Source organism: Setaria viridis, chromosome 9 (assembly GCF_005286985.2).
Source record: "Setaria viridis chromosome 9, Setaria_viridis_v4.0, whole genome shotgun sequence".
In the NCBI taxonomy this organism is placed as follows: Eukaryota; Viridiplantae; Streptophyta; class Magnoliopsida; order Poales; family Poaceae; genus Setaria; species Setaria viridis.
In genome coordinates this window covers 54,325,267-54,339,845 of record NC_048271.2, presented here as the reverse complement: position 1 = coordinate 54,339,845, position 14,579 = coordinate 54,325,267, and the positions used below count along the sequence as shown (strand labels likewise).

General features: G+C 44.8%; 1 protein-coding gene and 1 long non-coding RNA gene across 2 annotated transcripts; both read right to left on the bottom strand.

Annotated features, from left to right (window-relative positions):
* Positions 1–664: 664 nt before the first annotated feature.
* LOC117838259 (putative aconitate hydratase, cytoplasmic) lies at positions 665–7,590 on the bottom strand. The gene is made up of 20 exons (XM_034718213.2): positions 7,291–7,590; positions 7,086–7,193; positions 6,512–6,672; positions 5,961–6,053; positions 5,112–5,297; positions 4,855–5,016; positions 4,563–4,707; positions 4,320–4,462; positions 4,178–4,234; positions 4,010–4,089; positions 3,856–3,931; positions 3,453–3,638; positions 3,106–3,173; positions 2,906–3,024; positions 2,703–2,824; positions 2,275–2,373; positions 1,678–2,157; positions 1,476–1,574; positions 1,143–1,385; positions 665–1,050 (listed from the first exon to the last, which is right to left on the bottom strand). The coding sequence occupies exons 1-20, from the start codon at positions 7,553–7,555 to the stop codon at positions 982–984; spliced, it is 2,961 nt and encodes a 986-aa protein (XP_034574104.1). The 5' UTR covers positions 7,556–7,590; the 3' UTR covers positions 665–981.
* Positions 7,591–10,194: 2,604 nt separating this feature from the next.
* On the bottom strand, positions 10,195–14,292 carry LOC117839203 (uncharacterized). Its single transcript, XR_004636807.2, has 2 exons — positions 13,274–14,292; positions 10,195–12,115 (listed from the first exon to the last, which is right to left on the bottom strand). It is a non-coding gene; the product is annotated as an uncharacterized lncRNA (long non-coding RNA).
* Between the last annotated feature and the right edge of the window lie 287 nt (positions 14,293–14,579).

Genomic DNA, 14,579 nt, shown 5'->3' with positions numbered 1-14,579 from the left:
GGGACGGCAAGCAGGATCGTGAACAGAGGCTGTTTCGACGACTAGTGCATAAGACTAGCAATTCTTTCAGGCTTGACAACACAAATATGGAGTAGAGGGTATTGTACCGCAATAGAGGGAGATCAAGTCCAAAGCACGAATGGCACCTACTGGACAAGAAGCAAACATAGCTTTAAATTACTGCCTTACAGGTGCTGGACTACTGGAGAAAGTCATATGTTGGGTTTGTTTCGTTTTTTATTCTCTTTTATTCTTTCTTTTAGCCCTTTTTTTAGCCTTTTTACTGTCCTTCAAGAGATACCAAAAAAATGTACCTCCCAAGATATAACTGGTATTCCTATCGAATGCTCGTAAAAGGCTCAATGTTTAATGGCGGAAGCCCTGTTGTTTACATGCGCAGAGTTTTTGACGGAAACCAGAAGCACCCAAAACACCAGATGTGGATTATAATTGCAAAAAGGAAAACAAAGTTACGCAGAAATCATACAGAAGTTCTTATTTTTGAAGAAAACAAAAAAGAGAGGGGCCGGGCCACGCCCCTCCTAGTTCTACTAATAAGAGTAGCTTATAGGCAGGAAATAGCATCTATAAAATCCAAATGGATTCATCATGCACTGGTTAAAGGAATCATAACACAGGTCTCTCAAAAAGTAACCAATAACAATAAGCTAACAGTTTCGAACTGCATCAGCATTTAACTTTCAATGAGTGAAGTATCATTTACATAATGGGTAATCATCTGCCCAATGTATTCAGTGGCTGCAGGTGTTGGAATATTATTGACACGTCTCAAGAAAGGTTAAGATCGCATAGCATCATCAAGCACTCCAATTCTTGCTGGAGGCCAATAGCTCACAAAATTTCTAACAGAAAGCTCTCCGCGCCCAGAGATTATTAGAAGTACTCAAAAATGGGGTGTGCTAAACAAACCGTTTACATCAATCACGATTCGCCTCATCGCAATCATCTCAATGGTACAACCTACTGTTCCGCAATCTTTCTGGTGACATATGGTAGAATACCTCCGTGGTCGTAGTAAGCAAGTTCCACCTGAACGTTGAATCGTTAATAAAAAATACAACATCAGCATACCAGTTTATTTAATCAGCGTCAGCAAGTAACGCACAGGAGAAAAATCGTACCTCAGTGTCAAATCTGAGTGTGCAAGTGAAAGACTTCCCAGTATCAGTTGTCACGGTAACATCTTGTCCAGGCTTGATTTCACTCACATTGGTTGGAAGGTGGATCGTGTAGCGCTCATGGCCAGTTAACCCAAGGGTGTCTGCATCCTCCCCTGCCTTGAAGCAAAGAGGGATGATTCCCATGCCAGCAAGATTGCTACGATGGATCCTCTCAAAGCTCTTTGCTATCACAGCCTTGACTCCCTGCAGCCATCAAGTGAACATATGTCACCATAAGTGACACAGTTAGGTTTGTTAACAGCATAGTTGAAGAAAATAGTGGAAACTACTTACCTGAAGCATTGGGCCCTTTGCAGCCCAATCCCGAGAGCTTCCACTACCATACTCGGCGCCAGCCAGGATTATAGTGTCATGCCCTTCATTCTTGTATTTCTGTGCCAGTAAACAAAAAAGAATGGATCAATATAAATAATGAACGCTGGTGCCACATATCATGTATCACTGAACTACATGGTATTGATTAGAATTATATTACCATAGCAGCATCAAAAACAGCAAGCTTCTCCCCAGATGGAATGTGGATTGTTTTTGGTCCAACCTCACCCTTCAGGAACTTGTTCACAAGGCGAATGTTGGCAAAAGTTCCCCTGGCCATGATCTCATCATTTCCACGTCGACTACCATACGAGTTGAAGTCCTTCCTTTCAACACCACGCTCCTTCAGATATTTTGCAGCTGGGCTATCTGGGTGAATGCTTCCAGCAGGGGAGATGTGATCAGTTGTGATACTGTCACCAAAGTTCAGAAGGCAATATGCATCCTTCACGGGTCGAGGGCCAGGAGGGGTCATTGTCATATCCTTGAAATAAGGAGGCTCATGGATGTACGTAGATGATGGATCCCATGGGTAGAGAGTGCTTGCTGACACTGATAGCTCATTCCACATAGGATTTCCTTTTGTGATCGCCTCATATGTGCTCTTGAACATGTCAGGGAGCACACTGGTCTTGACAACCTAGCAATTAAAATGACAAGCATAAAAAGCATGTAATGAAAGTACAAGGTTTCATACCGCAAGTAAAGTGAGTTGAGGCAATGAAATATAATCAAAGTTTCTGTGCTGCATGCTGACCTCGGATATCTCTTCTGTGGAAGGCCAAATGTCCCTGAAGTAAACCTCTTTGCCATCTTTCGAGATGCCGATAGGTTCTTTCTCAAAATCAATATTAACCTAAGCAGAAGTAAAAATTCATCAAAAAAAGAAGACAACAAAAAATCACATAGAAGTTTGAACACAGTAACTGAAACTAACTTCATGGCAACGAATCATGTGAGCATAAAATAATAGCCGGTAAATGAAGCAATAAAACACAGGGAGTACCACTGATGGTTTGTTTCAACTACATAAATTGGATTAATTGTACTATAACAGTATTTTTGTTTATCAGTGAAGAATGGACTTCCTGTAAAAATGTGTAGGATAGCTAGAAACTCATAACAGAATAAGAAACATTTATTTATTCATTTTGTTGCAAACTAGAAGCGGGCCCACCCACTTACCGTGCCAGCCAAGGCATAAGCCACAACTAGTGGAGGAGAAGCAAGGTAATTTGCTCTGGTTAATGGGTGGACACGTCCTTCAAAATTCCTGTTACCGGACAAGACAGCAGCAGCAACAATATCTACAAAGAAAGGGGGAAGATAAGCAATATGCTCTATTCCATAACTTTGCACTTTTAACTATCGAATGTTGTCAGGATCACCATTCTCAGAAATTGCAGCAGACACAGATTCATCAAGATCTCCGGAATTTCCAATGCAGGTTGTGCAACCATAGCCAACAATATGGAAGCCTAGCTGATCAAGGTATTTCTGCAGACCACTGCCAAAGGGGAAACAAAGCAAGAATTACAAAGGCTGGCAGTACAAGGTAGGCATTTGAGCTCATGGAACCAAGACTTACCTCTTATCCAAGTACTTCTTCACAACACCAGAACCAGGTGCAAGACTTGTCTTAATCCATGGCTTTACCTGATTGACATGAACCAGTGTTAAACTAAATGATGGTATTCATAGAAAACATAGAAATGCAGCATTGAACTAATTTCATTATCATAATAGAAAGTTTAAAAAAATCATTTGGAACAATAGCCAGAGAATATTTAGCACGGAACTCAGTAAGGTATAAACCAAACAGGTCTTTTGATTTGAAGCAGTGCGAACCTAGTCAGACAGGGTAATAAATAGGGAAATAATTTTGTTAAAAAAAGGGTTAAAAAGCAAGATGCAAGATGTCGTTCAGAACCGAACCTCCAAGCCTAATTCACAAGCCTTTTTCGCAACCAAAGCAGCTCCAAGCATTACATTAGGATTTGATGTGTTGGTGCAACTAGTTATAGCCGCAATTACAACATCACCATGCTTTATCTTTGCAGGAGCCCCGTGGAATGAAAATTCTGCAACTTTGCTCTGTGATTCTTTGGGGACAGCAAATCCCTGAAATACGGTTGCAGTGAGAATAAGATGAGGGGAATGGCAAACAAAGTACACAACAATATCAAGCATAAAACTGTTTGGACCTGTATCCTAATTCACTGCGATGAGACAAATATTGAACAACTCTAGTGTACTAGATATCAATTGATAAAATAAGTGGCTGGTGGAGCATACACAAATAAGTATAGTTATTGCAATCCATAGAGGAAATCCTTACCTTAAACCCTACATCGTTGTCTAAGCAAGAATGCCAATCCGACTTCATGTTCTTCAATGTCACTCGATCATGAGGCCTGTTCAAAAAGGAACAACAAATATATTATCAAATGAGTACAAAGATATATTAATAGCACTTTAATCAAGTACATTACCGTTTTGGTCCTGATAGACATGGTTCAACCTCTTCAAGGTTAAGTTCTAGATAAGAAGAATACACTCTTTCAGCTTCAACCTACATCCGAGACAATGTGTCAATAAAACAAAGGCACTAAGCATACGCCAAACTATCTGCTTGTGCTCAACAAATGAAAAACAATCACCTGGTTGTGGTCGACGAACATCTTATTAGCACGCAGATAGGATTCTACCATGGCCACCTAAAATATGAAACAAAAATTAGTCTAGTGTCTTACCATCAATGCAGATAAAGACAAAAAATTACAATTGCCATTAATAGCTTACTGTATCATCACTTCTGCCGGTAAGCCTCAAATAGTCCAGTGTCTTTCCATCAACTGGGAAGAAACCCATAGTTGCACCATATTCTGGTGACATGTTTGCAATGGTGGCCCGATCAGCAAGTGACAATTCACTCATACCTTGCCCTGAAGTTTTACAGGTTTCAGATATATTACATTAGAGAAGCCCATCATTGAAGCTGTTGTAAAGGAAGGCCTCGATTAAAATTAAAGGCATTATGATTACCGTAGAACTCAACAAATTTTCCAACAACCCCATGTTTACGAAGCATTTGAGTTACTGTTAGAACCAAATCTGTTGCTGTAACTCCATTCCTCAGCTTGCCTGATAGCTTGAAACCAACAACACCTGGCAAGACCATGCTCATTGGCTGCAGATAGAAGCCAAATTCAATATGTAAGTTGCCAAAGCAGATGGCAGTCAAAGAGAAAATGTACTTGTACATAACGCTGCCAAGGCTCAAACAAGGTTCAATGGTATCTGAAACAGAGTTTTTGGATATCAAAATGTACTTCACCTGGCCAAGCATTGCAGCTTCTGCCTCTATGCCACCAACTCCCCATCCAGCAACACCGAGACCATCAATCATAGTTGTGTGAGAGTCAGTTCCTACAACGCTGTCAGGGTAAAGGATCCCACCATTGTTGAACACAACCCTGGCCAGGTACTCAAGATTGACCTGAAAAGGTCAAATGGAGGGTTAAGAGTTCGAATCAACAAAGCCAACTTGGCCAGGATAAAAGTTATATCAAAATGATGACATCACAAAATTACCTGGTGGACAATTCCAGACCCAGGTGGAACAACAAGCATGTTACGGAATGCAGAGGAACCCCATTTCAAGAATCCAAACCGTTCCTTGTTACGATGGAACTCAAGCTCCATATTTGCCTGAACAGCATTTTGTGATCTTGCAACATCGACTTGTACTGAATGATCAATAACAAGGTCTACAGGAACCTGCAAACATACATATTTACATATCAGCAGAAAAATGGCACCAGCATCAATTTGCAGTATCTATATTCTGTACAATATAGAGATGAATGAAAAAAGGCAGCATTAGCGACCAAAAGTTAACTGGAGGGTAAAAGGATTGAGTTAAGGTAAAAGCTACAGGAAATAAATTAACAGTAAGGGAAAAAGGCTCCACATGATTACTTTCAAGATTCCGGACTCAAAAGATGAATATATTCAATTCAAAAGAAAAATGCAACTAGCAAAGTTTATGCCAGACTTTGAAGTACCATATAAAGCAATAATATGCTTGGCCCTAACATCAAACTTCAAGATCACAGAGTTACATTTGGACAAACAATTAAAAAAATAAAGACTGACCTATGATGTACATGCATTAGATACGGTATGTATTGCAACCATAATGTATACAATTTTCTATTAGAGAAGGTGACACCAACTGTTGTTGGTTGCGATGGCAATGTTTCTTAAATAACAACAAGCACTACATAATGAACAGAACAGGTAATGTTCATAATGGGAGTTTAAAATATAGATACCGTGCAAGTTGATGGTATAATGAAGTATGGTTGGCAGAAATGCACAAATGGCAATAAGATACATAAAAAACACCAGAGATAATGAATTGCATTACACTGAACTCACCAGAGGATTAATTTTGTTTGGGTCGCTGCCAAGTTTGCTCACAGCATCCCTCATGCATGCAAGATCAACAACTGCCGGGACACCAGTAAAATCCTGTAATTTAACCAAGAGGTAGGGAGGGAAAGATAGTCATCAGTCAATTAATAATAGTTCAGAACACAGAGCAAATATTCATCAGCTATATACCTTATTTGAAAATATTATACTAAAATAAGCAATGCGTCCAGCTTTATATAGCACTTGCTATGGTTAAGTTTTTATCACTGTTATGAGAACAGTCAATGCAGATAGCTTTTATTCTGCCACCTAAACGCTCTGATGTCGGTGTCTATCATTAAACAGCTCAAAAAGTCAACGAATGGTACCAATCAAACACCAGACAATTGGCTAATGGGCAAGGAACTCCACTTTCTCGATAGGATAAGAAAGTGGAGTTCCAATAGCAAGATTCCTGTAATCAAAAGCTATTGACGGGAATATTTCCAGCTCACACTTATTCTATGCACAGAAGTTGGACATATATATAAAAAAGGAACTGTTGAAATCAGTACCTGGAGAAGAACACGGGCTGGCTTGAATGGGATTTCAACTTGCTTTGATGCGCTGTTCTCCCAATCCAAGATCTTCTCGACATCCTTACCAGTGACCTGGAACTCATCACAGTTTCTGATTGCCGACTCGAGAAGAATCCTTATAGAGTAGGGGAGCCGATCTGACAGGAAGAACCAAATACATGGGTCAGATCAGCAGTACTTTCAGGGGGGAAAAGGATAAAAGGAGAGATAATAAAAACCTAAAAAAGCCAAACAGTGGTACATTCTACAGCTATATTGGTATCACCATTCAGACAATTTGCACATCAAGGCTTCCATGTTTCACCAACAGAATCATGCACAACCAGCATTAGATCAGATCGGGCACTCTGGGCTTCCGAACTGGAGTACTGGACCCATCAATTCATACACGAAAACACATTACGCAAAACTGAGCGAAGAAGACAGATCGGAGGAGACAAACCTCATAAATTTGAATTCGCCAACAGAAACTCAGGATCAAACCACATCACCACTACCAATTAAACAAGTCACGCCAAAATTGAGTACCAGAGCAACACAACGGACTCACCAATCCGCGGATCAGAGAGCGCAGGCAGACTGTAGTACTTCCCAAACTCCTCACCGCCTCCTGGCTTCCCGAGGCCCGTCAGGATTTCATCGTAAGAGTTTTTTGTCGCTGGAGAGGGGAAAAAACACAAGTCGAGACAGAGACTCAATTAGAGAGATGCAATAATTTGACCCAGTTAGCCCATCCACGTCGTCGGAGTCCGTACCCGCGGAGGCGAACCGGCGCTCGAAGACGGCGGCCGCAGACGATGCGGACCGGGCGGCTGCGCGGTGGCCGCCGAAGAGGCGGCCCGCGAGGCCGGACGCGAACGGCGACGCCGGGCTGGGGCGCGGGCTCGGGGTCGGGCGGGAAGGGGGAGCCGAGGACGACGGGGTGGCGGGCCTGGAGATCGCTGCTGCCGCCGCGGCCGAGACGCGGGGGGAGGAGCCGGTGGTGGAGCGGGAGAGCAGGGCGCTCGTGAGGGGAGGCATGGCCGCTAAGCCCAAAAGGAAGGAGGAACGGGGAGGGGCGGATGGCAAAGTGGTGGGGGCAGGTTTTATATAGGCGGCCGCGAATTTTGGGAGACGCGTGGTGGGAATGCGCGGCGCGGCGCAAGGGGGAGCGGGCGACCGGTAGGGTTGCCGTCGAGATGGGTTCCGATTGGGCTCTCGCGCGGGTCGTCTTTCAGAGAGACCTTGCCCCGCCGCCCGCCGCGGAGGACAGCGGAGGTGAAGTTTCGCTGCGATGTTTCTTTCTTGGAGACGGGGCCAACTGGCGAATGTGACGGTGGGAATATCTTTCCATTCGGTTGGCCAATTGCGCGGCCCGATCAGGGACCTGGGGTGGAGTAGCAAGGGCTGGCCAATCCCGCGGGCCCGCATGGCAGAGATCAGGGGCCCTGGGTGGAATAACGAGGGCCAACTCAAAAACAAACTCCCGTAAAATTACCCCATTAAGGAAAAACGGAGAGACTTACCTCCTGGCATATCCACGTGGACAATAGCGCGTCTAAGTGCCAATCCAACTGTGAGAGGCAATGGCGGTGCCCTATTGCCGATACAGCTGTTGTTTATCGAAAGAAGCGCACATAGTCATTGTGCAAAAGATATAACCTACAAGGTTGAATCGGGCCTTAGTGTTGATCTTGTAAATGTTTACTATCTATGATATTTTCTATTTTATGTGCATCCAAATCCACTAATTACAATCTGTAAGTGTGTTAGAGTTTTTAATGACTTTCTAGCAAGTTGCACAGTGGTTTGTGGGATTGTAGTAACTCTCAAACGGTTAGACAAATGGTTCAGGGTATTAACGGTATTAGAAACTTGGCAAAAAAAATGGTATTAGAAAATATCTTGGTGCAATAATATAGTGCGCGTAGGTAAATTGGTGCCTCTTGGTGGTGTGGCACCACGTGCACTTTTCATAAAAGCGGATCCCGTGCTTTACAATTTTCATGCTCGAGTTTCTTTCAATACCCTTTTTTTGGGTGCATTTTTCTGGCGACTATGTGCATGTCTTGCTGCTCAACCACAATTTTCGCTTTTGAGTTAGTACTGTATAACCGCGTCAAATTGATTTCATCGGAAAAACGCTAAAAAAGAATTGACTTCCCGCCCGATTTAGTTTTAAAGCGATAGCTGAAAATTAAATAGCATTAAGCACGAGTAAAAAAAAATGTCGCTGTTCCTATCGAAGGTGGTGGTACCTCATCAAAGAAAATGGCGGGTCAACCGTAATCCACATGTGTTACAAAATGAATCGCTGCGGCCGATTAGCAGCACCACTGAGAATATGTGCTGCAAACGAAAGAAGGATGAGAGGAAAGCAAGGCAGATCGATGAACTGTCCTTGAACAAATAGAAAATTCATGGTCATGTGTGATTGAATGCTTTTGTTTATTTGCTTCATTATTGACCTTTTTCATTCCTGCTTAAAAAAATCGAGAATGTACATTGTACAAGTACCAAAAGATTCCTGCATTATTCAATATTCTGTTTGTGCAGGTGGAAGCCAAACGACGCTTCCCTTGAGAAGTTACGAGTTTGCGGCTTGCGAAGCTGTATAAGAAAATAGAGGAGAGCAAAGCTCGTTTCGCTTCCTCGATGTTTCGATTGTGATGGGATTCTTGCCCTGCGCAAGTTCCTCTGACATTCCCCTAACCAAAGGTCAACGATGAGTCGCGAGCTTGGATAGACCGTTCCATAAAAAAATAAACGTGCCGTGTACTACCACTACCATCTTTGTTCTCTTATTCTCTTTTACTGGAACTGGAAATAATCTTCTGCAAGCTGTGCTGGCATTACAAATATGTCGCCGAGTTGTGTTCCAGAATATAGTTGTGACCGTCACCGGCCGGTGTCCACGTCTTCTTTTACGCAGCATGCGTAGAACTGGCACGCCTAGTTGTCCCTTCAGTATCTTTAAACCTATGAACCAGCCAGCCATCATAGAATCATAATAAAAAGCTAGCAATAATATGAGCGAGCCAAAAATGGTTTGCGATTGGTATGGAGCAAGCAACTACAAATAACTTTTTTTCTGAACATGTGAAGTCTTATCAAGAAAGTGACGGTCCCGTTTGGAGAGCCCAAACGGGCATGATGACACTCAGAAACCGTATCACCTATGATTCTATACCAATCGAGCAAACTTGCTCATCCCTCTTTGCAGGAGTACATTGTTTCATATCTTTTACCATTTGTCTTATGTTTGGGGTTTGTCTAGAAATTCTCGTGCTCTGCTAGACTGGAGTCTTGAAAAGGATTTCATGTCTTTAATTGGGCTAAATTTGTTCTTATGTTAGATCAAAGATAGATACCACTTTACTAATTAGATGCGCAAATTGACGGCATATTTTTTAAAAAGTAGTTTGATAAATTGAAATAAAGAGAGTCGGTGGTGGTGATTCTTTAGAACCACCGATTCGCAACCCCTAACTTTTATTAATCGTGCATGCTCTAAAATCTAAATTATACTATTTCCCCCATCCTTTAACATATGACATTCGTTAGGTTAAAAATGAAGTAACCAGCATACGTTCGTTAGCTTAAAATGGAGTAATCAACGTCATATGATAGGCAGATAGAGAAGGGTGCTAGTACTAACTATGTAGATCTGAAAGCTAAAATACGAACAAACCATAACTGCTATCGTGGTATTAACAACGAAGTCCATTGAGGAAGGTGTCCCTCTTGTCATTTCGGGGGCTCAAGCCTGCCATAACCATATGGTACCGCACTGTTTCTCAAGAGTCAAGACTGCAGTACAGTACTTGCGGAGGTTTATGGCGCAGATACAAAAAGGCGGTAACATGTTGATACTCCCACCGATAAGATCATAATCCCAATATCTGAAAAAAGAGATTCTAACAGTAGAACTAGTCAAGAATTAACTAAGAAAAAAAAAGATTTAAGCTGTAGGCAAGAAATCTATTGTCATCTATTCAATGAAAACACATTATTTCTTTCAAATAGAACTATATGACTATTGTCAGGACCCCGGGTATGCAAATACCCAGTTCCAGTTGTGCTTATTGTACTTGTCCCATGATCAGTCCGCAAGTACACACAGCATCACCGGTATCACAACTGCACACAAAATTTGTTAGTAAAATTAAGATTTGATCGGAGCTAAATTATAATCTAGAGCAGAAGCAAACAAAAATATAGGACTTCCATCCTACAGTAGTGTGCCTCACCATCCCACAGGCAACTGACTGGAGTTAGTCCTAGAAAGAAGCTACGTTGCGAAACCCGCATCCTTTGGCAGCGAACTGAACAGAGGTGACTTTTCTTCGAACTCTGGATTTTTAATTTAAGCAACAAGGGTGAGTACAATTTTGTACTCACAAGATTTCGAGTGTATAGAAAAATCCTATTATACATGCAAGGTAATCAAGGAGGGCTGACAGGTTCACTAGCACTAGGCTGCATTTTAATTAAATTCATCATTTTACACATATTTTGTAAATTAGTTTGATATATTTAAAATAGACTGACCATACCAAACATGACTCACCATTTCCCATACCGCGTTAGGTCCTTCGACCAACTATATCGGTCCAAAATGATTGAACCGGTGCATGTGATATCATTCAAGTCCATACCAAGTTTTCAAAAAATAGCTCTATAACCGGCGACTAGTCCAAGTTGCTCATGACCATGAGTACGGCTATTCGAATAGTTTTTAAAACTCTGCAAAGTTTGTACACTTTACCCACACGACATGCTCCACTTTGATGCCATCGCGAATTGACACATTTCCGAGATGTGTCGGCAAGCGAGCATGACAAAGCTGTTACATCAGTCAGACTCGACATAATGCTACACAACAGATTGTAGGAGCGCCTTCGTACATCTGCCCGGGTTAGCTACCCCGACACCGACGACATCTCGTGCACTCAGACGGTAACATCACCTTGGGGCCAACTGACTTAGTAAGCTAAGGCCGTACCCATTAAGCACATGTGGTTGTACTGTAACACTTCGACTAGAAGATGCCAATTTCCGATCCTTAATTTGACACGGGTGAGAATCCCTAAAATGCGCCGGAAACACATATAGGACCAAGTCATATCCACCATTCATTTTATCATCCATCTTTCTTTATCCTCATACCATCAAGACCTCTAGACCATATTATCACCCACATCTACCATAGAGTTTTTATTTTTCGAATATAAACCATATTTATCTTTCAAATCATCCCTCCCAAGTGATGCTATTTAAGTGACCGCGTATTAGCTCTAAGCAAACTAAGCATATGACACCGAACCGAACGAAAAAACCATAACCTTATGGCAACAAGGTATAAAAGGTTTAAAATAACAAGGTAGGTATATGCATTAAAGTAGGATGTGTCTACCCGGTACAGAATGACATTTGGACTCATAAAATCATCATCGCATGCATATAAATCACAAGCTTAGGCATTTAAATAGGAGCAAAGATGATCAAGGGGGTGCTTGCCTTGTTGCTGATCATTCATGTTCTTGAGTATTAGATCAGAGCCTTGCTCGGCATCCGGCAAAGTATCGAACGGCTCGTCGTCTACTCGAATTGGACGAATGTAAGGTACATGCAAAAGAACCAAATAAACAACAATGAACAACTAAATAAACACCATGAGATGATAGAGCATGATTTTAGAAAATTTTAGCAGAAAGAATCAAGTTATTTGAAGTTCATATGAGTGAGATATACAAGTTTGAAGTTTTGATATGAGATTAAAAAGAAAACATAACTATTCATATTAACTTCGATTTTTCCATCATTTTTGTCATTATTTACGTCGTAAACTCATATGAAGAGGTTCTATTTCATTGACATGACATGTATTCTTAATGTATTTCTCTTTTTATTTTCCAACAGGAAAATGATGTCACGCTTAAGTCGGCATGATGTCACTGCCCTTTTTAAACTGAGCAGAGCAACGCGAGTGCGCAGGGCAGCTTGGTCTGGCGGCACCACGTGGGCTGAGCGCGGGACGGCCAACGACACAAGGCTGCGGGGCGGAGCGGGCGGCTCGAGCTGGGCGGAGAGGTGAGCGAAGGCGGCACAAGCGCTGCGCACGCGGCTGGGCGCTCGCAGCGGAAACTAGCGGCGGGAGCGGCTGTGGTGGCGTAGTGCGGCGGCTGGGAGCACGGCCGTTCGAGCAAGCTCGTGGCCGTGGCGCAGAGCTGCGGCAGCCCATTGCTGTGTTGCACGCTCGAACGCGTGCCCGAGTGCGAGTGCGTGCGCACACGGCGCCGGTCGTGACAAGCAAGTGCTCGTGGCCGTGCGCGTGCCGACTTGGCTGTGCCATGGATACGGCCGGCGGTTCGGTGCGCTCGGTCTCGCGACGCATCAAGGCCATGACGGGGCCAGGTGCGCCGTAGCGGGTGGCCGAGCGTGGAGAGGCCAAGCCTCGTGCTTGTGCGGTTGGTGCTTGCTAGCGTGGTGACGACGTGGTGTCCCACGGCCGCAACACGGCTGCGGCAGTGTGCGGGCACTCGACTACGCGAGTCCGCGGCGGATCAGGGTGGCCGGCCGCGCGGTGCATGGTCTCGCCATGTCCGTGGGCGTGTGCGAGTGCTGCTCGCGGCATCCCGAGGCCACGGCTGAGCGTGAACGGCGCGGTGGTGTTGTCATCCTACAGGAGACGGCCAGCTCGAAGGCACGGCAACACAGGCAGGCTGGCAAGGGAGGAGGCCTCGGGACTTGGCTCACCGTGGGACTTGGAGAGGACAGGGTAGCGACGCCGTGGCGAGGCGTGGCCGTGACGGCTCGGTGCGGTGCAGGCAGGCCCGTGCTCGCGGTACCCGGCGACGGCATCGACGGCGTAGGGATGGTCCGAGCTCGTGGTTGTGGATGGCGGGCTTTCGGTTCCGGACGTCGGCGAGGTCAGCGTGGAGCGCCAGGGGGGTCGTCGTCACCGTAGACGTGCAGCTCCGGCTTCAGGCTCGGCGGCGTCTTCTCCACCTCAGTTCCTCGTCCTTGCGGCCGGCGGCATCGTCGTCGTTCCCGGCGTGGCTTCAGCTTCACCTCGTGGTCGTCGTCCAAGCATTTCGTCGAACACGTGTAGGGCAGTAGCTTCGGGAGGCCGTTGAGGCATTTTGCCTAACACTTGCGGGGCAAGGATGACGTCGCGGTCCACCGCCAGCGCCGGGGATGACATCGGCGCGCTGGCGACGATGCTGCTTGGCCGCGCCGCCGTTGCCTCGTGGCCGCTGGCCCGGTCGCCCGGAGCCTGGCTGCTGCCAGCCGTTGGCCTGGCCGCGCTGGGCGCCCCTGCCCCGCAGCTAGCTGGGCCGCGCGAGCCCTGCCACAGGCTTGGGCGCCTGGCCGCCGGCCGCCGCTGGGCCTGGCCCGCTGCTGTGAGGAGGATGGCGCTGGAGAGAGGGAGGTGGAGCTGAGGGGAGAGGGTGCTGCCGCCGCCTTGCGTTGCTAGGGAGAAACAGAGTAGAGTTGTGGCGCTGCTGCCTGCTAAAGCTGAGAGGAGGATGTGGCTGCGGTGCTTGCTCGATTGGAGAGGACAGCAAAGGAAAAGGAGGAGAGTGAGAAGGGATGCAGCGCTGGGTGTTGCTGCCTGCTGGTTTGCTCGGTAGAGAGGGAAAAGCAGAGCGGAGAGAAGCTGTGTGTTGGTGGTGGCTGCCGACAGAGAGAGAAGAGGTGAGAGACAGGTGAGTTGGACAGGAAAAACAGGACAGTCATGTCTTCTAGCTCGGTCAGATGCTGATTTTTTTTTTTATCCGCCGATAGAAGGAGAATGAGAGAAGTTTGTTGTGCGGACAGAGAGAGAATGGATGAGTGAGGAGCTGTTGATGTATTTTTTGTATTACCATTTTTTATGTCATTTTAAATATGCTCAAGGAGGGTTCTTAATGCATAAAACATAAGAAGAACCAAATAAAAGCCAAAACAAATTTTATTTATTTATTTATCTTGATTTTAATTCTATTTGAATTTTGGGCTGTTACAACTATCTTCGGTGGTTACTGGCACAAAGCAAGTTCTAGCCTAGGTAACCAGGACG